This window comes from Cavia porcellus, unplaced genomic scaffold (genome assembly GCF_034190915.1).
Source record: "Cavia porcellus strain 051 isolate PalLab524CR breed Dunkin Hartley unplaced genomic scaffold, mCavPor4.1 scaffold_12, whole genome shotgun sequence".
NCBI classification, from domain to species: domain Eukaryota; kingdom Metazoa; phylum Chordata; class Mammalia; order Rodentia; family Caviidae; genus Cavia; species Cavia porcellus.
The window spans coordinates 75,534,114-75,559,704 of record NW_026947495.1 but is presented as its reverse complement, the minus strand read 5'-3'; the positions used below and the strand labels follow the sequence as shown (position 1 = coordinate 75,559,704).

Here is a 25,591-nt window from a genome sequence, read left to right as displayed (position 1 = left end):
ACCTGGTCAGACCTAAACACAAGGGATGCTGGGAAATGAGTCCAGCTGTTATGTCCTCAAAGAGGAAGACAGCAGGGGAAGAGCAAGCCTGCCAGACTGGAGCCACCACAGCAAAGGTCTCTCCAAAACCAGCAGAAGCCCTTAGAGCATGCCACAAACCTAGCAGTGGTAGCATGAACCGTCAGTGTGCCATGTGAAAGAAACTTCATAGAAACTGTGCATTCATTCAACATAGTTTACTGAACTTCTATGTACCATGTGCCAGGGACCTTGGCAAGCTTTGAGACTATGACAATATAGAAGAACACGCCCCCCAAGCGTGACAGGATTCACCTGAGGGAGGGGCAGAGCGAGCTCCTGAACTGCCCACCTGGCCCCAGCACAGGGCTTGGTGCTGCTCTGCAGAATCATCATGACCAGGACCTTGGCAGGAGGAAGAAAGCACTTTTGGGTTAAAAAAAACTCCTCCGACCAGGGTTGGAAAAAACTTCCCAACCCCATAATTGAGCAGAAGTAGACCAAGGAAGTAAAACAGCAGAACTCTTCTACATGCTGTAGCTTGCGAGTTTATAAAAAATGAGTTCCTTAAAAATAAAGCCTGTACCTGACGCGGCAGTGTGTGGGCCCTGGTGAATCACGCGCGCTGACACTGCGCCTTTGGTGTGTTTGAAAGCAGGTTTTAGAGAGTACCAGCCAACAGTAAGCGTGTTTAATGTCAAGACTTGGCAACACTCTACACTACATGCTCAGTGTTTCCCCACAAGAAGCCACACATGACAACTGCTTTTGTGTCAAAGCCAGCAAAAATGTCACTTCTCCCAAAGAAAACTTTAAGAAGAGCGTGCACTGGCTAGTCACAATTCCTCTACACTCACAGCCTACCTAGGCCTTCACGCACAGCTTCAGCTTAACCTCTGAGCTAGAATCTTTTAAATGACATCCCCTGGTGCCGATTTTTGTTTATTTATAACTTCATGTTTTTGTTACTGCACATTACCTGACATCTACTGCTGTGTGTCATGCTGTATGCGGAACAGTTTCAATGGATTGGTTTATCTAATATCCACAGCCACTTCTTCTATAGACTGTGCTACAGGGTGAGGCTTTCCAAGGCTAAGCATCCTCCACAAAGACACAGAGCTTGGGAAAGGGAGCTGGATTCACACTCAGAGAATCTGATTCAAGCCTAACATCTTTCTAGGTTCCAATGACTGTGTATTTTGGTTAGCTGCCTCAATTTACACAGTGCAGAGGCAGAGTAAGCACAGATTAAAATCACCAACGGCTTTACAGATGTGCCAGGGCTGACAAGATGCTATCCTAGGAAGAACTACGATAGTGAAGGTTCAACTGTTAAATTTAATTTTCAAGTTTTCCTCAAATATTTATAGATTTTTTTTTTTAGCTAGAACTTCCTGTATTATTCAAGAAATTTCAAAATTGGAAAGTACCTGAAATATGGGGCTGTACAATCAAACAAGCATTTATAGTGTATTTCCCTAGATGCAAAATTCTTTGGAGAATTCAAAAAGTATAAGGTCTTTGTATTCAGAAATTTAAACTATGGAGACATAAAAAGTATTTGTAAAATAATGTAAGAGCACTTTGATGCTAAAAGTATAATACAGTCCACGGTTTGGGAAGGATTCAGAAAAAGGAGAGCTAAATGTGAGATTCAATTGCCAGAAAAGAATTCTTGGATCAGAAGACATTTAGAATGACTACCAAATGGACAAAATAATTCCTATTTTGAAGAAAATATTTTATAAAAACTCTCAGTAGCTGTAAAACATGGGGTAAAAAAGAGTAAGATTATGTTACTGTAATTTATAAGGCTTAATTTTAATAGTAACACAAATAACCTTTTATTATTGTTATGGTTTGGGTCTGGATGTCCTCTGAAAGCCCCATGCAGTCTTGGGGGCAGGCTTCTAGAATTTGTGATTGATTCACGGTCCAATGCTGGGATTATGCTGAGCGCTACACCCACCCTAGGTGGGTAGCCTACATACAATGTAATGGGCAGAAAGAGTCTTCTCCCATGCTCCTCCCTTGTTTGCTCTTGTTGCTTTTGCTGTTTTCTACTATCATAAACAGTTGCCTTCTGCAGTGAGCCATCCTGTCTTGGACCCAGCAGATTATGGACTGAAACTTCCATAAACTGTGAGCTAAATAAACCTCTTCTTCTTTAATCTTGGGCGTCAGGTATTTTGTCTCAGCAATAAGAGAAAAGTAACCAAGACAGTTACTGTTTTTTGTGGCAGGGACTAGCTATGTCATCACAGGCTGGCCTCAAACTTGTGGTGATCTTCCTAACGCAGCCTACCAGCTAGAATTATAGGCATGTGAGCTACCATGCTTAGATATCATGATATTTTATGTCACTTTACCAGCTGAAATTCTAATGAACATCTATCCATCTCAAGTATTCATGTCACCTATTATTTGTATTGAAAGGGTTAAGTCAGACAGAAAATTTCCATCATGGATGATAACTGATTGGAATCATGTTTACAATGTCAAAAAGGGGTGGCATAGTAATCCTCTTATAATTTCTCTGTTCTTTACGAACCTTCGAGGATGGAAAATGTGATTCTTAGTCGGCTGAGTAGGACTGCTATATAAAGCAAACAGAGGAAAACTTCATAAATGTCAGCCCGGGTCCTCCTACTGGTGACATTAAAAAGCCATCTTTCATCAAAATCTTAACCCGGCTCCTACTGGTAGAGTATTTAACAGAGAAGGACTGATCCAGCCAGCATTTTCAACCCTCAGCTCTGATACTAACTCAAGTAACCTAAAAGATTGCTTTAGTTTTAGGAGCTCTCAGGCTGCCTTTACATTTTAGTACCAAGAATCATCTTGATCGCATTCATCTCTGAGTTTCACAAGGATTTACTATAAGCAATATCCACATAGCAAACAAGCATAACAAATTTAAGCCTGATTTTCACCATGCTGTTGATCACACCCATGCATGCTGAAATGCTCCTTATACAAAAGTAAGGGTCAGCATCCCCATGAGTTTTTAGAATGAGATCTTTAGAAATCAATACAAACTCATCACACCACCACCACCATTCAGCAATGTATTTAGGCACTCAGATCCACTGTCTCTTCCTAAACATACATTGTAGGCTCCTTCTGGGCAGGAACTATGCCTGGGGCTTCTTTACATGGCTTCACTAGTGACTGCTGACCAGCATGTGTGGTGCAAATGGCAGCTGAACTACTAAACAGAAAGACCAGCAGCGCATAGGAACTACAGAACATGTGGCAGAGCATGAGAAACAAGCCTACGATCCCACATAGCATCTGGTGGTCTTACCTTGCCCCCAGGTAGATGCCTGCACAGCCCTTTCCTACGCACCTAGCAAGGAGGACATCTACGTCTTCCCCACGGAACCCCAGGAGACAGGCTGCTGAGAGGAGGTGCCTGTGAACTCCAGGAAAGAGGGAAAACAGGGAATTCTCCCTTGTTAATCACAGGCAGCCCAGAAGGCAGAGCTTGTTCACTGGTGCTGGGCTCCCCAGCAGCACTTTTGCCTCCCACCTCCTGGGCCTGTGAGGTGGTAGTGGATGCAGGATGCTGGGGTGATGAGGAAAGGGGTGAAAAGCAGAAGATACAGAATCCATTTCTTTCTTTTAAGAAGACTCTGCAGTGACAGGAAAGCGCTGACCACAGGGAACAGTCCACTCCCAACCTGCCCTTCCCAAGACACTGATCATACTCAGGCAGCAGATCCGGTTGGTGAACTAAGGGGTGTTTACCATGGCAGTGTGCTTATCCTGACATTAAATCCTTCAGGGTTTTGTTATAAACATTTCCTGTCTTTTTGCATCCTAAGTAGAGACTCCTTTAAGCACAGGGACTTTGAAGTCATTTGGACAAGCCCTGTCAAAATCAGTGCAGTCAAGGCTGCCAAAACAAAACTTTTTAGTCAGAGTTGTATTCCTGCAACACTGGATTTATTCCACATGGATGACTCACTACTTTCTGTGGTACAGGCCCAGATCCAACAAAGGCAAGGGATGTGGCTTTTGTTCTGCAGCTGAACCGCTCAGCACTCCCTTGTGCCAGGAAGGAAAGCATCTCCTCCAGCTTTGGAAGCAGCAAGCTCTGGAAAAGCTCACAGAGCCCTCTGGGGGGCCTGTATTTACAAAGCCCTAAATTGGTAACCAGGTTCCTCCTGGTGTGGGGGAGACTGTGAGACACAGGTATAAACCACAGCAGAATTTCTGTTTAGTGTCAGAACTCGACCGGCTCCCAAATCCTAGGCTAACTGGCCCACAGGTGTACACAAGAACAGTAAAGATGGGCTGGGGATTTGCTCAGCGGCATAAGTGCCTACCTTGCAAGCTCGTGGTTGCGAGTTCCATCCCCGGTACCAATTAAAAAAAAAAAAAAAAAAAACAGTACAGATATGGCCTGGGTAGGCAGCTGGGGGTGAGGACTCCATGAAGCCCCACCCACGGCACCCACGTATGTCCCTGAGGCAGCTCTTCTGCCTCCCACTTCCACACTGTTGGAGCCTTGAGGCTGGAAATTCACCAAGTGTGCAGAGCTAGGCATGAACAGCCTAAGAACAAAGAGCGCCCGGGGCAGCCACATGAAGAAGCTGCTTCACACTAGAGAACACGCAGCCCCAAGACAATCTGAACAGTGGGTTGCTAGGACAACAGGGTGTCACGTGACATTAAGTTGCCAAACGTATAAACAAATGCCTCTGCAGTGAGGAGACAGTTCCCTTCCATCCATCCAGAGAGTAAGGGCTCCACTTGATCCCAGCCTTCTCTGTTCTTTATTTTCTCGTCCTCTCACTGTCCTTCACCCAAGGAACCTCAAGAGCCATGCGGGTCGCAGCACCACCAGGCCATTCACTGAAGGCCACCTAGAAGATTCCTAGTGGGCCTTTCTATTCCAGCTCAGTGGGATTTCCTTGTGGAATTTCTCAGTGAAATCTGCATCCTCCCCTCCCTCATCACAAGGCTAATTATCCCCTGCACTGAGCTCCTGTTCCAGCAGATCTTTCTGTGATTCTGTCTCACACACTGTATAGTAATTATGTGTTTACACATCTGGCTTCCAGAACAGATGGTGAGACTTTGGAACCAAGTTAATTATTATTATTATTTTATTACATTCCCAGCACCAGCCTGCTGCTGAACTTCGTGGCCATTTAATACATCTTTAATAAACTAACAAGAAGAGAGGTTTTAAGTGCTTAATAGTATTTGAGTTTTCCTCTGGTAATATTTTCTGTTGTCATGAATGCTATCTTTTCTTGTTTCTCTTAAGCAAGTCACCCTTTTCTTTCTCCTTTTCATCTTTTATTTTGGCTATGCTAGGGATGAAATCCAGGGCTCAGACATGCTAGGCAAGCACATGAGCAGCCCCAGACTGTCCTACTCTAATGCATATTAAAAGGATACTCTCATTAGAGTAGGCATGCAAATCTTGTTAAAGAGTCTGTATACAGTGACATGCCAAAAAATAAAGCAGTTAAGCCAGACAAAGAGAAAAGAGGAATTAGAAATGGGAAGTCCTAAGAACTGGTTTCATGTACTTTGTTGCACCATTCTTTCTTATAGTTCTTATTCAGTGATTTGTTTTGCTGAAATAACTAAAGCTCACACATGCACCTTGTCATCATGTCTAATTTACACCCAATTTTCTACATATTTGCAAACAGATCTCCTTTCACCAATGACAACATTTCACAGGAAGAGCTGAGGAAAAAAGACGCTCTTAAAGTGTGCATATTTTTGAATTTTATAACTAGAATGTGACTATAAATTATGTCTCTAAGTTAGGCTCCTCTTTTTTTCATTGCCATAATGGACTTTGATAAATGAGCCTGTACTTTTTGTACATTTTGTTCAGATGATAACTGAGAATCTTTCATCTGAAAAGACTAGAATGATGTGGGCTGAATTATACGTACATCCTCAGGGTCAGGAAAAATGATACTGGCAATCTTTAATAAAATAATTAAATTACACAAAATCACCCACTGGATAATTAATGATTTAGGAGGCTATACTGTCACAATAGATTCAGCTCCAGTGATCTTGTCCTTGTCCCCCTTTTGTGGTAATGGAGATTGAACCATGGAAGTACTGAGCTATATCCCTAGCCCCTGTTTATTTATTTAGAAATGGGGTCTCATTAAGCTGCCAAAGCTGACATAGAACTTATGATCTTCCTGCTTCAACCTGGGATTAAAAGTGTGCACCATCATGCCTGATTGCTAAACCTTCTATTTAATAATAATGCCAATCACTAGATGGGTTAGTCAAGCTGCCTATAGGGGTCTGGGGGATCTAGTCAGGATTACACGAGCTTTGAATATAAACCCATGTTTTCAATGCTCTCAATGTGTTCACAGCAGGGCTGTACTCTGTATGCCTCGCAGCTGGGTGACTCTGAACAACGGGTGGTACACATATGATTGTCCCAATGGGTGACATGGGACAGCTCCACATAGAGGTACGAGCCACCTTCAAGGAGTATCATGCATGTACCACCAGTGGTTCAAACCAGAGGGAATGTGTTAAACCACAGCAAGAGCCTCCTAGAAGACTTCCCAGAGTTAAAATTTGATGGAAAAGGACCACTAATACCAAGGAACTTGAGCCAAGCTGGGTCAGGGTACTTGAGCCATGATTTAGAAGGTTCATGGGAAAGTCACTGGACTACAAAACTCTAGTTACAAACCACCAGCTGTAATAAAAATAAGTGGGGATAAAACAATTATGACAGTTAATATTTTCCCAATAACTACAGTTAACCTGAAAAAAAAAAAACCCAAAAACTAAATCTTTGAAACATAAACCCTTTTTTCAAAACAGCTTTGGCCGTCTGTGCTTATGACAGTACACAGGAGTTTATCTAGAGTTCTTTCTTTGTTTAATTACTAGGGTGTGGGTCGAATCCTGCCTGTTTGGCTCAAGACAGAACAGCACTCTAGGTAACTGAAGAACCAACACCCCTGACGTCATTTCTTCCTTGACAACCACTTCACAACCCTGTCACAGGGGCCCGCCCTTCCTCTGCAGTCATGTTGAAGCCTTTTACATAGGTGTAGGGTGGCGAGGTACAGAAACAACCCAAGCCCGCTGTTAGCTCACCTTGAAGAACTTCCATGGGGAGGACAGTCCAGGCATTTTCCAGGTACGAAATATAAATATAGCGAGCTGTGTTGCAGGCCAGGCCAATGTACAGGACCCTAAAAAAGCAAAGGAAAATAAATCGAGGTTATGCCACTCTTCCTGAAACTTAACTAGTAGCAGAGACAATGCTGTTTTTCAGATGGTCTGGGCACACTGCCATCTATAATGACATTAGTGGCTTCCTTCCAGGAGGCTGTAGGGTAAATAAGCCTGGGAGTGTGGCCACTTCCCAGTGACGGGGGAAAGACTGATAAAAATTAAAGCATACGAACACGAATGTGGCCTCACTTATAATACCCAAGACACCATGCAATTTTACAGAGACTCTCAAGTTCACTGAAAACTACCATCTCATGATGATACATCAGGAACCATTTAAAAATAAAATACCTTTTCCTTCTGTTCAAGTAATACATATTCCTTGTTATCATGGACTTAGAAAACTAATAAATACGTATTCACCTCTTGATTCCCCCACTCCCAACATTACCGTCCCCAAAAGTCTAAGCACAAACAAAAGAAGGAGGGCTGACGTGGGGCTCCAAGCTAAGGTTACAGCCTCGCACTCCCAACTGGAAAGGCGGGTTGGTTTGCAAGCACATGGCGGCTGCTTCTTGTACAGCTCTTGGAAGAACTTCTCTTTCTCAACTGTCTCCCATTTTTTGGCTCATTTCTTTGAACCGTCTTGTTTTTCTTGTTTTCTGAGTCCAAACAGATGAAAACCAGAAGGTAAAAGAAATCAACATGACAGTGGTATCATTTTAATTTGGGCCAATGATATTTTGATATTAAATTCAGTCATATAAGAAAAGTGTTTGTTCTTTTTTTCCAGCTTTGAATCAAGGAGAAGAAATGTTCTCAGGTACGAGGTGGTATTAAGCATAACTATGGAGAAAAAGACAAAAAATGGTCATGGGGGTAGGAAGAGACAGGAAATAGATTGAAAGGGACTTAGGTGATCCTCAGTGAACAATGAAAAAGGCCTGGGTTGTCCAGTTTTATGGTCATTGAATCCTTCAAACTGGTGTTGTCTGATGAACAAGATTCTGTTTTCCTCTTGGTCAAAAATTTGGTTGAATAAACTTTTAATGAACCATTAACTGCCTACTGCCAGGGAAAGGAAATTAAAATGCAAAATACACTAATTAAAAAAAAAAAAAAGAGGGGCTAGGGATTTGGCTCAGTGGTGTAAGTGCCTGCCTGGCAAGCGCAAGGTTGTAAGTTCAATCCCTAGTACCAAAAAAAAAGTAAATTAAAAAAGAAAACCAGAACGAGTTCCACAAACCTCCTTCTGCTTCCTGTATGAGTTCCACACTAGCTCAGCGGATGACCTCTACTTAGCACAGCTTGTTCAAAGCAAGTGTTTTCTAAAAGGGGCTATGAGATCAACAGTTTAAGGGCCACACAGTCTCTGTTACAACTAGCCACCCTGTTGTGGTACCTGAAAGAAGCCAGGGATAATGTGTAAATGCGTGAGCGTGACTGCTCTCCAAAAAAACTTAGATTACGAACAATGACATTTAAATTTTACATAATTTGCATGTGTCATAAAGTCTTATGATTTTTTCCTCTAACCATTTTAAATATAAAAATGATTATCAGATGGGCAGGGATATAAAAACAAGCATCCAGCCACATGTGGCCCTTAGGCCACACATAACATTGGCAGCACATGTTGACTGGTAAATATAATATAACTGGAATTTTGTTCAACAATGTAGAGCAAATAGATAGGATTGTGAATTCATTCTGAAATTCTTGACACAGTGCAGATAAGCTATCGTGTCCCACTTTTCTAAGTTTAACTACACTATGGCTAAATGTGGCCTTAGAGACACACAAAGCCACAATGAACATGGATTTTCTCAGCAAGCACTTCCTGAGCTACCAGAAGGTACTATACGCTGTGCTGGACCCAGGGGAGAAAAGGAAGAGGAAATTCTCCTTGCCTTCAAGGAACTTAGAGTCCAGGAGGTAGAAAGACACATAAGCAAGGAAGTTAAATAAAATATGCTAAGAGACACTTGCTGGGGCAACACAAAGCAGTGGCCCGTGGCCAACTATCAGGGCACCGGGTCAGAGGAGCTGGAGAAGGGTGAGAAAGGCATCACCACCAGCAGGGACAAAGTGAGCAAAGGTTGAGCATTAAACGGTGTGCATCTGTGGCCAGAGTCAGTGTCTGGAAGATAAGAGGGTCATAATCTAGGACTGACGAAGAGGTGAAGTGCATTTCTGCAGCCCAGACACATTCTGGAAACTGTCCCACAGACAACAGCTAAATGAGCAAAATGGGCAGGGAAAGTGGCCGCCGTAGGCTCCTCCTCTCATTCTCTTCTGAGTCTTCCATGGACTCATCCTCGGTCAGAGAATGAACAGAGATCCGGCCCTGTAGGCCCCACAATGGTAAACAGACAAGGAAACGAGGCACGAGTTTGGACCCATGGTTCTCCAACCTGACGGGCTCATTATCTGGGTTTCTATTTTGTCTTAAAAATGATGCAACACCCCAGCTAAGTTAATATTCAGTATTATTCCTATGTTTTATCTCTGCTGGGAAGCTACATGTAAATAAATCAGATAGTTGCCCAGCCTGTTTGCTTTTTTAAGGCACATGAGATAATTACTGTTGCCATAAGCATTTTCTTTCTGGACAAAGAAAATGTTAGTCTGTAGAGGCAGACTTAAAGAAAGTGCTTGTTTGCTGTAAGAGTCGGAAAGCACGTATGCTGCAATGGTGACAAAACCATAGCTGGTGAGATAAACAAGATTGTATCACAGAATTTCTTTCCTTGCAGCCTTTCTGGCATAACATTCCACCCAGCTTCCTGAGCTCTGAGTACATGGAGAACCAAGTGAGATTTTAAGGTCCTAATTTCCATTCAGGTCAACTGGCTCCAAAGAAAGAAAATTCCATATACAGATGGTCCTCATTTGACAACCTACCTGTTTTGTTTTGTTTGTTTGGTACCAGGGATCAAATTCACAACTGTGTACTTGCAAGGCAGGCACTTATGCCACTGAACTAAATCTCTAGCCTGACAACCTACCTGTTTAACAACTATCCAAATTTGTGACCAAGGTGTACTGTGTGGTTTATGTCCCACTTGGCCTTAAGACTCATTTTTGGAACTGTATACCTTAATTATACAGTACTATAATTTTTGCTAATTGTACTGTACAGCACTGTTATCGGACTTTGATGTTCTATTATGCATTACAGTGATGCATGTAAGAATCATGCAAAAAAGCAACGTCATCAAGTTGGAGTTTCCTTTGACCATTTCTTTGTTCTGGATCTTGTATTGTACATACTACTGCAATTCCCTTATTTAGTGACCAGTTCATATAATGACTTAGTCGCAGGAACAAACCTTAACTGTTAAACGAGGGGTACCTGTATAGACTGAAGTGCTATTATAAATCACACCCCTCCCACTGGCTTGACTGTCTGCCGAGGTGGCATGGTGCGGACAAGTTTGCATGGATGACTCTGTGCATACTGCTGACTTCTCGGCAAGAAGCATCGGAAGTCTAAGCACAGGGGTGAGTGATGAGAGTGGGCAGGGGTGAGGTCTACAGTGTGGTTTTTCACTTGAAAAACAACCAAAGTAGAAAGCTGGCCACTAGAGTCAGAACAGTAAGAAGCCACAGCATCACCCCAACTCTCATTTCATAGACAATGGGGGAGAGGTCCAGAGAGACCAGCCACAAAGTCGGCTAACCAGTGGGCAGTCACAGTCACTGTGCACCTTGCCCTACAGCACTCTTTTGGAGACCAAGCACCGTGCCCTCTCCTCCTCTCTGCAACCTTTTGCTGTGTTGGAGCAGTCAGACTGCTGGACACACCTGTGTGTTCAGATTAAGGAAGCTGATGTGTGTCTGCACTGGCTTTAGAAGAGGAGAAGCATTTTAAACTCTGACAAATCACTGAGAAGACCAGGGCAAAAGGAAACTAGAAAGGTGAATGCCACTCAACACCTGCCCGATATCCTGGATCATGAAAATCAAAACAAAACAAACCCAGAAGCAAAGAGTTATAGGACAAATGGGCCCATGGTGGCCACAGAAATACCGGAGAGGGTGCTAAGGTGGGGTGTCAGGGAGCAAGGGCTCCACCCACTGCCCTCTGGCTGGACAGGGACACACACACAGGGCATCAGGCTGGCCAGAGCAGCCCGGTAGGAAACACCACAGAGAGAGCAGAGTGTGGCTGAACACAGGCTGCCTCTGTTGACCCTGCAGGGCTCTGGAGTAATCGGGCTGCCACCCTCCGAGCTGGACTTCAAATACAGGACACCAGAGAAAAGTCCCAACCATCCCCGAAACCACCTGGATTTGGTGTCAGCGCCCTCTTTCTTGACCTTTCACTGCTCTCATACACAGTGCAGTCCAGTCTCCACTCACAACACCAAACGCCTCCCCAGTCCGCATCCCCACGGGAGCTATGCAGCTTTCCAGTAAGGAAAATAGTGTAAGTACAGTTCAGTCAATGACTGCCCTCAACCTGTCAACCAATTTTATAGCAGGAAGTTACGCTCTGTCACTGAAGAAGAGATTTTGTTCCAACCACTCCTGTCCTCCTTTTTTGTGATATTAAGGAAGAGAAATCAGCTATAGGGGTACAGGAGACCATGTGATGCAGGGCTGGCATCATGCCGACCCCTTATTCATATTTTAATCTAATCGCCAATATTTTTCTTAGTATTTCATTTTTTCCTCCCAATCAGCTTATGAAATAGAAATGTCAAGGGTTACTGTCAATCCTATTTTACAACTAAGGCAATCAAGGTCCTGAAAGGGGAACCAAATTGGAAGGGTCACGTGGCTAACGGCACAGTCAAGGCTGAAACATGCTCTTTTCTCTCTCGTTCTGGCCCTTTCCAAAGTGAGCACCACTGCCCCACCCCAGATATTACCCTTTTGGGGAATTAAAAAAAAAAAACCCAATGAACAGCCAGGCATGGTGGCATAATTCCGGCACTCTGAGGGACTCCCAACTCAGCTTGGCCAACTTAGTGACTTAGTGAGATCCTATCTCAAAATGAAAACTAACAAGTGGTGGGGACGTAGGTCAATGTGAAGGTCCAGTGTTTAACTCAAGCACTGAAACAAAAAAAGTAAGGACCATTTTACCTTAAAATCTTGTTTCAGAAAGATTTGTAATAATATTCTACCTTTAGAATTCAATTTCTAATAAAATCTCAACAGATTCAGGAATAATATAATTGAAGGAAATAATCTGAAGGAAATCATTGTAGTAATTAAGAAGAATATGCATGGTAGTGAGCTAGTGACCACACCAATCTTTATTTACTTTGATGCCACCAACATCAGTGTCTACCATAGATAAAAGAACACGAAGTTTCTATTTTTACAAGTCCTACTCTCCTCTCAGAAAGACAGAGTTTGGGCAAACCACAGCAAGTCTGTTATTTTCTAGGCTTGCTTGGTGCTCAGCCTGACATGCTTTCAGGAATGTACAAATCAGAGTCTATCATGGTGCCATGACATGAGATCACACCCTAGTGACCTCTGACCCAGAAAAGCTGGGAACGCAGGCCTCACTGCCTAATTCAGCTCTCCCTGCTCTGCTCTCTATTCAGATGTGCATACTGGTTTCAGGGAAGCCATAACAGAATGTCACAGACTGGATCCCTTAAACAGCAGATCTTTTTTCCTTCTGGTTCTAAAGCCTGGAGATCTGAGACCAATGGTACTGGCATTAGTAACCATTAGGGGTTAGGTTCTGTGAGGACTTCTTCCTGGCTCACAGGTGACCGCCTCTTTTTAGGGTCCTCACATGGCAGGGGAGATGGAGGGAGGGATTACGGTACAGAGCAGACAGCAGCTCAAGTTCCCTGGAACCTTTTCTGATAAGGGCACTAATCCCATCTTCAGGGCCCCTTCTCATGACTTCATCTTAACCTAATCTGCTTCCAAAGATTTCATCTCAATACCATCTCGTTAGTGCTGAGGGCTCCAACATAGGCCTGAGGAGTGGAAATAACCCAGTCCACAGCAATGCACTTCTGGTCTTTAACACCTGCACTCTTGAGCATAATTAGGAACCAGTCTAGGGCTCCAGGAACCCTGCTGGCCCTCAGGCACTGCACCCCAGCTGCCCCTAGAGGAAATAATTTGATCTTTCTACAAATATCAGGTCTCATCAAGCTACTATAAAAGTGAATATCATTAATCTTAATTGCTTTGCAAGGTGGTCTTAACAACAAAATATTTGTGAAAATTGTAAGTTATAAAAACTATAGGAATTCTTTTGATTGGTGATCCAGACATTAAAACAATCATTTTGTGATGTGGTCTAATTAGTTAATGATATGTGCACTTATCTACTCTGATGGTAGCAACATTAGTGAACAAAAATGATCGAACCTTCCTGGAGCACGTGACACTTTCTTTTTCATTTTATTATCAGGCCCCACAAGACGGTGAACTCTGTGAGAGGGACCTTGTCGGCTTCGTTTACCTCTGTATCTGTGAGACACACACCTATCACCCAGTTAGGGCTTCTTTAAAGAACTCATGACTGAACACAATCTATAATTGCAAACTAATTCTTTCTATGTGACACACGAGCTCCAGAGACTACTGTTTTGTCATGCATGTTCAGTCTGAGGTGGTGCAGTCTCTGGACCTCATCCTGACAGTGCTCAGGAGAGCTCCCCTGGGAGGTAAGCATTTCATGGGGGAGCTAAATGAATCACTGGGGAAAGGACACTTCAGAGGCATGGAGAGCATAACAGAGGGCCCTGAAAGTTGACCAACCTGGTGTGCTCAACCTGGCCACACAGCACAGAAACTCTCACCAGCCTAACTTGGTGCTGAAGGAGCCATCAAGCAGTGGTTGAGAACCTGCACTGTGGAGCCGGGGAGCTGGGGTTTAAACTCTACAGCTGTTTATAGCTCTGTTGCCAAGGGCAACCTAACCACCAAAATGCTCATCTTTATATTGAGCACAAAAATGCCTAGCCCACAAGGCCACAGCATTTAGCATATGTCTTTGTGCATACTTTATGTGTAATAATAAGGACTCAGATGACAGTGTGATTACTATTATTTTTACAACATTTTCCTATAATTTTATTTTTGTTATGGCTATGGTTTTTTTCTTTTACTGTGTTTTTGTTTATCCTCTAGATTATATGCTTATGCTGAAAGCTTGAAGGTACTAAAAAAAAAAAAACAAAATAAATATCTTTTGTCTGGGTTGGGAACACATGAATCATAAGCTTATGATTCAAGAAAAGAAACAACTCTTATGTTTTGTGAAGCTCAAAGAAGGAAAAGGGACCTTTCTAAAGTTGGTTCAATGATGATTAAAATACATTCTCTACCCAAGCAATCGGGTTTTAAAACCATGAAAGCAGACATGTGGCCCCCTTGAGGGCTCCCTTCCTTTTTCAAGTTCTGAATGAAAGGAAACAAGCAGCCATGCAACGCCACAGCCCTAGGGCTTAGGGAGCCCAGGGAGCCAAGCAGGCAGCGCTTTGCTCTCCTGTCTCTCTCTTGTGCTCCTGACTGACCAGGAGAGACAACCAGGGACCTCCCACCAGCACCCTGCAACTGATGGTCCTTCTGAGGTCACCCACAACCTGCAGGAGAAACGGTCCAAAGCCATGGCACCCGGATGAGCGAAATGAGTTGGTTCTTTTTGATAATGCCAGAGCTCCAATCTAACTGCTAATGTTTTCAGGAAGGGTGAAAAAGGACAAATAGTTGTTTATTACTGCATAAATCAGAATATAATATTTTTCCCCTCAGGATGGGAAGGTTTTAGGAAGAGATGACATAAAGTAAGCTTCTGTTGTTTTTCTTATCCTCTCTTGAGAAGTATCCTACATAATTATATATGCAAGCTATCAAATATTTCCAAGGGGGCTGGAGGTTTAGATCAGCGGCATAAGCACCTGTCTTGCAAGCAGGCAGTCGTGAGTTCGATCCCCGGTACCGATAAAAAGGAAAAGGACAAAAAAAAAAAAAAATATTTCCATGGATGTGTAGAAATAGAAATGGCCAAATTAGATGGCATTTTGACTTCTATAATAAGGTCTTAAGCTGACGTTGTATGTTATTAAGATAATTCAACAGCTGATGCAAAAACTCAGACAGTAATAAACTCTATAATCTTTGGGACACCACTGGGATTTTTTTGGCATTTCTTTCTTGCTTTCTCTCTGTTCTCTGTGTGTGTGTGTTTGTCTATCTACTGCTGGGGAGGGATTCTCACTCTACGCAGTAGTACCCTTCCATTGAGCTATACTTTCTGCTTCTTTTTTTGAAACAAACAAATACTATACTTACTATGCAAATCAGTTGTTGGGCACAGTTTGATACCATTTTTTGTTGGTTTTGGCAGTATTGGGGATCAAACCCAGGGCCTCCCTCATGTGGGGCAATCACTCTACCACTGAATGACACCCCAAACCCCTGAAGTTAATTCTTCATTAGACACCATTCATGTCCCTGATCTCATTTAAAAGAGAAAGAAAGAAAAACTAAGGTCATGGTACTTATATAAATTATATAGAGAATTTTAGTCATTTTGCTACTTAGAAAAAGTATATACAACAGGAACATATTAGACACACAAACTCTCAATGTTGATCTGATAAATCTGAATAAACATGTCTCTTTGAAACATACACACCTATAATTATACACATACACATGTACTTGATTCTACTAGGATAGGATGACTATAAGTACAAAGTATTTTCCAACAGATACACACACACACGCATGCACACACAAAGACTGGAGCATATCTACCACCAATAATAGAAAAGTATAGTTTGTCTCATTTCCTTAAAGAAACCACTGTCACAAGTACAGGTCTCCTTTGTGCTCCATCTTTGCTCTCCTTCTGTGTTCCTTTCTCTACACATGCTATCCAAAAAGTCAAGTCTAATATGAATTTAGAATGTTTTCTGCCTCTCCAAATTCAAATGTTTTTCTAAATATAATTGGTATATTCATAAAATGTTTGACTTTTAAAATTCATTGTTAAAATCTGCATAAATGCACCAAACTATGTATCACTGTGAAACTTGCTGTATTCCCCCATTCAGTAAATGTTTGAGAGCTTTCCATATTGACCCACTCTATTTCTTTCAACGGCTGCCTGCTATTCCATTTGTGACTGTGCTAGACTGAACGTACCCTCTCCTCACTGGATGGCTATCTAGACTCTTTCTGCTTTTCACTGTAAGAAAACCAGAGTAAGCTCACAAGTAAAGTACATGTCTTTCTGCATGTGTGTTACAGTTCCTCCAGGCAAGTCTTTAGCTTAAAATGCAGGGTTTAGGTCACAGGGAATTCCAACTTGAGCATCACAACAGACTGCTAAACCGGTCTCCATGGTAGTCATCTAGGACCTGAGTTGATGAGATCTGTCTTTGTGCTTGTCCTGACCTCCAACTCTTACCCATGGTTGTGATAGTCTACAGCCACAAAGGCTATGACACATACGGAGTTAGCCCTGCTCTCTTTAACTCAGCAAATGCCTCTATCTGCCAATAAAGGTGCAAGAGAAAATTGAGAGTAGCCCCTGTAACTAAAAGCCCTGGATTCATTTATACTACCTTGCAATAATGGCCTTTTGTTCTGAACCATGAATAGCTCGATTATAAGTAGTGCTGTTGCTAAGTCAGCCTAGCAGTTATGATATAATATGGCAAAATATTTCTTTGCAAAGTTACTCTTCCAAAGGGCTATAACAATTAAATCCCTCCTGCTCAACTCCTGATCATAAATGCTTCTATTTTTGAGATTCTGCAGCTTACAATTTAATGATGAGAATCTATATTTAAAATATATTTTAAATGGCTCTAAGAGGTTTTTCCTATAAAAATGAGTGCCAATGTCTTTCAAAGTAAAATGGGGAAAGAATAGGAAAACAGAAATCTACCCACATATAAGTAATAATAGGTACAATTACAATTACTGCTTATGGAAGCTATTACAGAGATGGTAGTTTCCACCTCCACGCCCTAAAACCACGGCACTAAGGAGTATATAAATAATTTGCCTTTTATGGAACATCTTTTTAAATCACCAGATGTGTTGTTTTCTGGTTTTTCATTGTTATAAGTGTTATGAATAATTATTAGTTTATTATTAGTGGCATGTATTAAGGACATAGAAAGGAATAATCTATAACTGTTCCTATTCTTAACAATGCCCATGTTCTCGTCTGCACAAAATGAAGACTAAAATCCAATAATTATGGGCTCATGCTGATCTAATCTCATGGTTCTCACCCAAACATTCATGTCTAAGAGAAGGCTGCGGACTGCACTTTTGTCTAAAATCGAACAAACAAAAGTCTAAGTCCCTAACTCTGTGTGTCTCCAATTAGAAAAGCTCTAATTAGGTCTGCTGCCGCAACTTACTGTGTTAACATTATAATTCCATCTCGGATCCACCCAAATGTACTTACCCAAGTGTAATATTTTTATACTTTTGTATGTCAAGACAGGCTTTTAAGTTATTTTTTCACTGTGTGTATGAATCAGAGAGAAAGAGCATCTGTTTGGTTTCTTCTGAAACACTTAGGATTGTGTTACACAGTAGGTGTCTTAATAAAAATTTGTGATCATGACCTGTGACCTGTCTTAGTGGCCTAAAGCTACATTTTCAGAAGTCAACACACTGGGGTATCCCTAAATCCCTGCCTTGAAAATCCCCCCCCCGGGGGGGGCTGGAGGTTTAGCTCAGTGGCATAAGCGCCTGCCTTGCAAGCATGCAGTCATGAGTTCAATCCCCAATACCGATAAAAAGGGAAAAGACAAAAAAAGAAAGAAAGAAAGAAAGAAAGAAAGAAAATCCCCCAGGTATCACCTACACCCTGGCTCATTTTAAATTAGAAGCAACCAAATCTTCCATAATGCTCTAGGGTTTCACCTGTAAGCACTGCTTTAAAGCCAGACTGTCAATGCCACAGGTACCAGTACGAAGCATTGATCTCTGCCATCCTAAAGCAATCTCAGGTTAAGCAGACTCAAAACAAGCATCAGCAAATGCCCACTACTACAGATTTCCTATCTTGGGCCCAGTTGATATTTCCAGTTCACAGTTCATGTTTTATTAGCTTCTTTCAATGAGAAATGTGGCCTTGCCCCTCCTTGATTTTGGACACATGATTGGCATCACCCCTAATTTTTGTTGGAAGTCAAATCCTAGTGAGTCGCTGAGAAGATTTCATTCCTGCCATGTACTTCTCCAGGTAGAAATACTTTTCCACTAGGTTTTATTTTTTTTTTTTAGAAAAGTAGGGAGCTTAGCAACTGGACTAAAAGGTTTGATGGAAGAAATCAGCCTGTGCCTTTCTGTTGGACAGAATTCTCTACCAGGGAGTCAAGAAACCTAGGAGACTATGGAACACAGCCTTGCAGGTGACCTGCCTCCACCCAGCAGTGGACAGAACAGAAAATCTGTAAGAATTCCATGATGATGGAACCCTGAGGAAGATCAGCATGGACAAACTGATCTCAACTTGGTCTCAGGCAAGTCAATCTCATCACAGGCCAAGAGAACTGTGGGGACCATGGGGTGGTGGCAGGTGTGGGATCACTTTTGGAGAGTGTTACTGTGTGTTAGAATTTTTTATACTTAATTCAAATATTTAACATTTCAATCTTTCCTCCCGGACTGGCCAAAGGGGAAGTAGAATAATACCTCTTCCCCTTCTGGTGACAGTGGTAATACATGCTCTGTTTCCTTTGCAACTCACCTACAACCGAAAAAAGAAAACTGCAGATCATAACTTGGTACTCCTTAGAGTTTAAAGGGAAAGGGAAAAGGCCTTCCTCTTTTCATAGAGTCAGTCACCCACAGAAGCATTAATTCCTTCCATTTTGCCCTGTCAGCAATTGACATAATGATTCCAATGAAAAGAGAAGCCTGTATTATGCTTCTCCCAACTGATTCTACAAGGAAAATTTCTAAACCAAGGCACCAAGATAGAAGTAAATTGAAGTTCTAAGTCTCCACCATAGAAACTGAATTATTTTCTCACTTCTGCAACTAGCATGCTGCTACATCCCATCCCTGGGAAACCTGAAGAACCGGTTATTCAAATCATCCTCTGTGTTCAGAGGAGCACTGTTGGCAAAGGACGGCAAACCCTGAACACTGCGTCCTGCAGGGTACAGGAGGAAGAGGGAGGGGAGGAGGAGGAGGAGAGACAGGAGGAAGAGGGTGAAGCAAAAGAGAAGGGGGAGAGGAGACAAGGAAGAACAGAGAAAAAAATGGGGAAGGGAAGAAGGAAGAATAAGAGAAAGAGGCAAAAGAAGGAGCAGCAGAAAGAAGAGGAAAAAGGCAAAGATGAGGAGGAGGAAATTATGAAAAAGCAGCATAGAACACACTTGAGCCTGAGTTGGTGAAATACGCAGATCCCACACCGTTAAATACGCTGATGAGTTAGACACAAGCAACACTTTGGGGTCACCAAGTGTCATCCCAACAATAACAACTGTGGTTCCTAATGCTTTCCTCGCCCCACACTACAAACGACACAAATTTTAATGAACTTTTCTCCAATATCCCTGTACATATTGGGATCCTGATGACAGGTGAATAAAATCAAGGTCAGTCTACACAGCACAGCCAAGATGGCGGGACTGAGTGGGGACAGAGGTGGGGGGAGCCCGTAGTGCTGAGAGGCCAGCCCCAAGGCTAGAGGACTTGAGGGGCAGTGCCTGGCCCTTTTTATCTCTAAATCTGTTTCAGATTAGGATGCTGGCACTCGTTTACCAAAATACACATTAAAATAAAAGGGGGGGGGTAGTTATGTCCCTTCTTTCCACTATGTGATTTTTTTTGTATAAAAAGACCGAAACTTAAAATAGTACATAAAACTTTGTCTTTACGAAACAAATGTTTTTGAAAGAAACAGAAACTGCTTGTCTGACCCAAATACTCACTTTCAAAACTTAACAATAAAGTTACATAGAATGATCTAATTGTTAACCCTTACAGAAATGTTTGGCTGATTACCAAATTTAAGGAGTTGTACTGTGGTTTCTCTTGAAGAGTGTTCTCTTTTGTGCTGCACCATGTATTTTATATAATAACTGAACAAATATAATTTTTGAATAAACTCAGTTGTGGAGAATGATGATAATGAAAGCTTCAAAGGATCCTGGAGTCTGCTCACACAAACAGCCAAGGGCACAGTCCCCTGAGGTCTGTGGTCCCCCCACCCAGGGCTTGGGAGTCATATCCAACCACCTGCAGCAGAGGACACACTCACGTCCCATTCTGAACCCTGGTCCTGACGTCACAGTGGAGCTGATGTGTGACGGACCTGGACTCTATAATGAATGCCTGCAAGATCAAAGCCAGTCACGCTCTGAACTCAAAGCCACCGTGGACTCCACACACCGCTCCACTGAGAAACCACGGCCGGGAGGCCTTGAGTCTCCAGGACCAAGAGTCACCCCACTTTGCAAATTCTAGAAGATAAAAGGACTTCATTTCCGAGTATTAATTAACTTCAAGACTAGACTCATGCATAAGGCCATTACACGATTTGTAAGAACAAAGCATTCTATAATAAGGGGGCTACACACTGCCTATTTAACACAACTCCATTTCTTGGACAAACTATAGTCATAGCTTGTAAAAAGCACTCTCAGTTTGACCAAGGTTATCTGAGATGGTGGGGGATGTTAGTTATTCTGAAAACCCCAAACATCTTGATTTGACAGTCTTAATGATCTGTACGCATCTAAGATTGCACTGCTTTTTGTATTTTTATTAGACTTGATGGGTCCTGAAGCTATAAACAATATGTCAAAAGATTGACAAAGAAATAAATTAGCTAAACTCCTAATATATGTCAATCCGTGATACAGGCAATTACCATATTTTATCTCATTTAGTCTCTATTTTTTATAAAGTTGAGAAAAGTACGAATGATGTTTAATGATGGCAGGACAGAGCTACAAGAAGTCCTGAAACTTGCCGAAGGCCATATGGCTCCAAACGGCAGATCCAGGCTCTGAACACGACGATCAGAGTCCGGGACCATGCTGTACCCACCATGTGATGTATTATCTTGCCTTTCACCAACAAGGACAGGAAGAAATCCTTCCATAGACAGAGCAGCTAGTTCCTTTCTCTGCTTTCCTTCCTCTTCTTTTTCTCTGCCTTACACTTCTGCTCCCTTTATTTTCTCTTTCCCTTGTTCATGCCTTGGGTCCACTTATTAACGCCCACAAAGGGTACCTGGCTCAGGCCTTGGCATTGGAGATGCTTCAAGAAGCAACTGCTCCTGAACAAGATGTGGACACGGGTGACAGTAAACACCACGACAACACAATCCCTGATCACACCACACAGGCACTCGCACGCCAAGTACAAGGGTACTTACTCTAAGCAATAACGCACCGACCAACCTTTCAGTAAGATCAGAAACTTGGGAAGATCTTGAAGACAACTAAATTGATCTTCCATGGCTGGTTGCTCTCCTGAGCCCACACAGTTTCCTTGATGGTCTCACTACATTTGTGGTTTTAACTGTCCCAAATCTGTATCCACAATCCTAACCTCTCCATTAAGGTAAGAACTTGTCAGAGTAACTATTTGACACCTGCTCCCTGCCATGCTTTGGCTGCAAATTAAACTTACCACTAAATTCAGATCATTATATTCTCCTTCCTAATTATACCTCTCTTCTCTGAATTTCCTGTTAGACTTAGTGGGACTGGACCACCAAGTAGGACATGGGATCTCTGCCTCATCTCTCACATCCAAACTGTTCTATCAATTCCACCTCCCAAGTGGATCCCATTTCTTTAATTTCTGCTGACACTTTTGGAACCAGGCCTATAGCTTCTTACTCTTTTAAGAATGTACCCAGTGACCCAAGCTCAGAGTGACCTGTACTATGTATCTGCAAGTGACACCCATAGACAGATGGCTCACCTCTGCTTTGAGCCTGCAGTGACCCTGCCCACTCCAAAGAAGGTCGGCACCCACGTGGCATTCTCTATTCCTGTCTTTTCCAACCTCCTTCCCTTTAGAGCTCTGTATCTTATGAATTTGGACTTCTAAGTAAGTATTCCATTAAATTGAATGAATACTCAGGGCTTCACTTTAAATACTATAGAGGAATAACTGCTTCTCTAGAGGACATATGGTGTAATTTAAAATTTGTTAGGAAAACAGAACCTTTTAAAATATTTTTTTAACCAAGGTAAAAACCTTTTAAAAGAATTATTCCTCCCTTGAGATATCAAAAGGGAAAAAGCTAAGGTTCACCTCCGGTTTGTTTTTGAGTCAGGAACTGAGTTCTTGTTTCTGAGCTCTTTTCTCACTATGGGAACCACCACGAGGGCTCCTCCTAAGCAGTGAAGGGTGGTGTGTGAACCGGCTTCTATTGGGGAGCCAGGCACCCACATGTCTTCACTCAAGGACTTGGTCAGAGGACAGGAGAGCTTCAGGCAGCCCCCACACAGCCAGGTTGGAAGGATAGAGGAAGGAGACACTGCCCAGCGCCAGGCCAGCCACTGCAGGTGGATCCACAGCTGAGATGCTACCTAACAGCACAGAGGGACAGGGCTGGGATTCTGGGGAGCAGGATGAACCCTGGAGTGGACAGATGTACAAAAAGAACCTCTGAGACTCCAGCTCTTACTCCTGAGTTCATGCATGTGAGGAAACTTCCAGAGAACAGGAAGGAATCTGTTAGAAGGAGCAGGGAAACCACAACCAAAGTTCACATAAGCAAGCTACATGCGCTACAAAAAGGAACCCGCCCCATCTGCCTCCTCCCTCCATGCATCTCCTGAGTTCTGGTCTTTCTCAACCTTAGCTGCAAACTGGAACCTAGGAGGGGGCTTTTAAAAAGTACACGGCCTGGAGGGTCTGAGGGAAGTGGGCTGAGGCAGCCCGAGCTTCAGAAGCCCTCCAGGGGAGTCCGCTGCTGAAGAGCCAATGCATGAGTCCAGGGGAAGACAAGGTAGTGGGGCCGAAAGACAATACAACAGCCCTACATCCAGGATCAGCAGAGGCATGAGGGGGTGGTGCCGCAAAGAAACAAACAGCCGAAGTACCAAGACAGACACCATCTCTCTGTCTCTCAAAGGCCAGTTCAAATTGGTCACGACCTATGCATTTTGCACTCTTGTCGCTGGGTCTCCAGTGAGCACCCACCCGCCACGTGCCTCCTCCCACAAGCCCACAGTCTGAGTCAGTCAGTCCCAGCTCTTCCTTGGGGAAGTCTGGTGCTCCCCCTCTTACGTAAGTGAATGCATTCCCTTCTTTCACAAGCTGAGCTAGCCCACAGGGATACTCGGGGATACTCGGCTACTGTGAAGTGTAATTCACAGCTAAAGTGGGTGATGATTACCCCTTCTGGGTAACCTAACCCTAACCCTCAAATGTGAGAATTTCAAGGTGATGGCTGGGGTGGTAACACATCTGTCACCTCCAGCTCTGGGAGGCTGAGGCTGACCACAAGTTTGAGCCCAGCCTGGACAACTTAATGACATGGTGACTCAAAAAAAAAAAAAAAAAAAAAGACTGGGAACATCACTCAGAGAAAAGGCTATGGGTTCAGTCCCCAGTACCACGTAGAAAAAAAAAATAATTTTAGGGTAAATTGATCTAGCATTTTTTCTATATCCTTTACAACAGAAATAAATTTAAATCAAATAACATTGGAAAACAATGATTCACAAATTTACAAATCACTGTTACTATTTACTTTGGTTACAACCCTACTCCTGAGTGTTGAGGTATTCAGGAAGGACATATAAAATTCCTCTAGTTAATTAACTTTACATACATGAGCCTAAAAGTATAATTTCTGCAAATTCCAAAGTGTTGTGATTTCAAAGAAATTTATTTTCTTAGTATAAATATTAAGCATTATGCTGCTTCCATGAGAAAGTTATTTTTTAGAGGACAAAAATTCAAGAACCTGAAATCATTTACTCTGGTGTTTGTGCATATGTGTATGTGTGTGTGTGCATGTGTGTGTTTTAGGCCAGTAAGTCAAATCCTGAAAAACTGGGTTAAACTGTTGAAACACTAAGCGGTTTGAAGTGTGCTATTTTAAACCTCTTATGGTACAGATTCTTCTTCATTCTGAATCTATATAAAGAATTTGTGAACATACACTTCTGACTACATTAGCATATACAAATTTTATGCTAATGTTGACTTTTAAAATTCCTAGTGTGATACTGAACACTGAAAAAACAGACTACAGAAGGCCCTAGATAGAATCTCCCTTCATGATTCCTATGAGGAAAACATAAAGACTAAGAATTCCTCAGCTTTTTAACATATGATATTCTTCCAATTAAAATTTAAGCTGTCACCACTATATTTACAAACCCTCAAGTCTCAACAACCACTGCCTGTCTGGACTCGCAAAACTGTCATTAAGAGCAACAGATCTGTTCTGTCTGACTACAAATGCAGCATAATCTTACTTTAGCTATCAGACTCATCTAACTATTTAAAATAACCAATACATTTTAATGGACAGAATCCAAATACAAAAGCAGAAGAAAGACCCCATACTGCTGGGATCCCAGCAGACTCGTGTGACACAAGGGCTTCCTCCATCACGTCGTTAAATGAGAAAGGAGATGCTTTTTGTACATAAAACCAGAAAATTATGAGTAAATATACAATAGGGTTTTTTTTAAAGAAGAAGTAACTCATAATTACTCAGAAAAAACACAAGTATGCCCTGATATAATTACCAGAAGTAGTTGTGAGCCTACTAGGATTTATGAAAATATTGAATTATGAAAGGCAAAGACAGAAGAGAACTCTTTCCATAGCCATGTGAGAAGAACCCAATGATATCTCTGAAAATAGAGCCTACATGCATATTCTGTACTAAGTTGGGGTTTTTTTTAGTACTCACTAATGAAAAATGGCATGTAGGAACTTCTCTCCTTGGAAACACTTTACTAGACAAATCACTGTTTTTAAAAACACTACTAGCAGAGCAATTATTCATAAACCCTGGCTAGATCCACACAGCTCAGAGAATCCAAACTTAGCTGGACAAGGCTGAAGGGCATCCTAGATCTGACCAGCAGAAGGTTCCTTTTCAGCCTGGTCCAACTGGTAGTGCCTCAGGGACTCTGGAGGGAGACACAGTGTCTTGCTTTGTTTAGTGACAACAAAGGGGTCAAAGATTGAGACAGCCACAGAGCTTGGCCTCCTGAGTACAACCAAGCCCAACAGGGAAAAATATTCACAACTGTTTAGGGGGATGCAATGAAACTTTAAATTAGAAAACATCTTGAGTAAGAAAGGAAACAAAAGCCTATAAGGAAAAATGTTTTCCATTTCTTGCCATTATCCATTTCTCTTTTCTGATTTCCTACAGAAAGAGCAGACTTAAAGATGATCATGTAAAAACCAATATACA

General features: G+C 42.3%; 1 protein-coding gene across 4 annotated transcripts in view; it reads right to left on the bottom strand.

Moving 5' to 3' along the window:
• The window catches only part of Mfsd6 (major facilitator superfamily domain containing 6), a 65,530-nt gene that overhangs the window by 17,582 nt on the left and 22,357 nt on the right, over window positions 1-25,591 (bottom strand). For all 4 annotated transcript variants that reach the window (XM_013142547.3, XM_063259445.1, XM_063259446.1 and 1 more), the window contains exon 3: window positions 7,132-7,229. In XM_013142547.3, coding sequence (XP_012998001.2) covers window positions 7,132-7,229 — 98 coding nt within the window. The remainder of the gene's footprint in view (window positions 1-7,131; window positions 7,230-25,591) is intronic.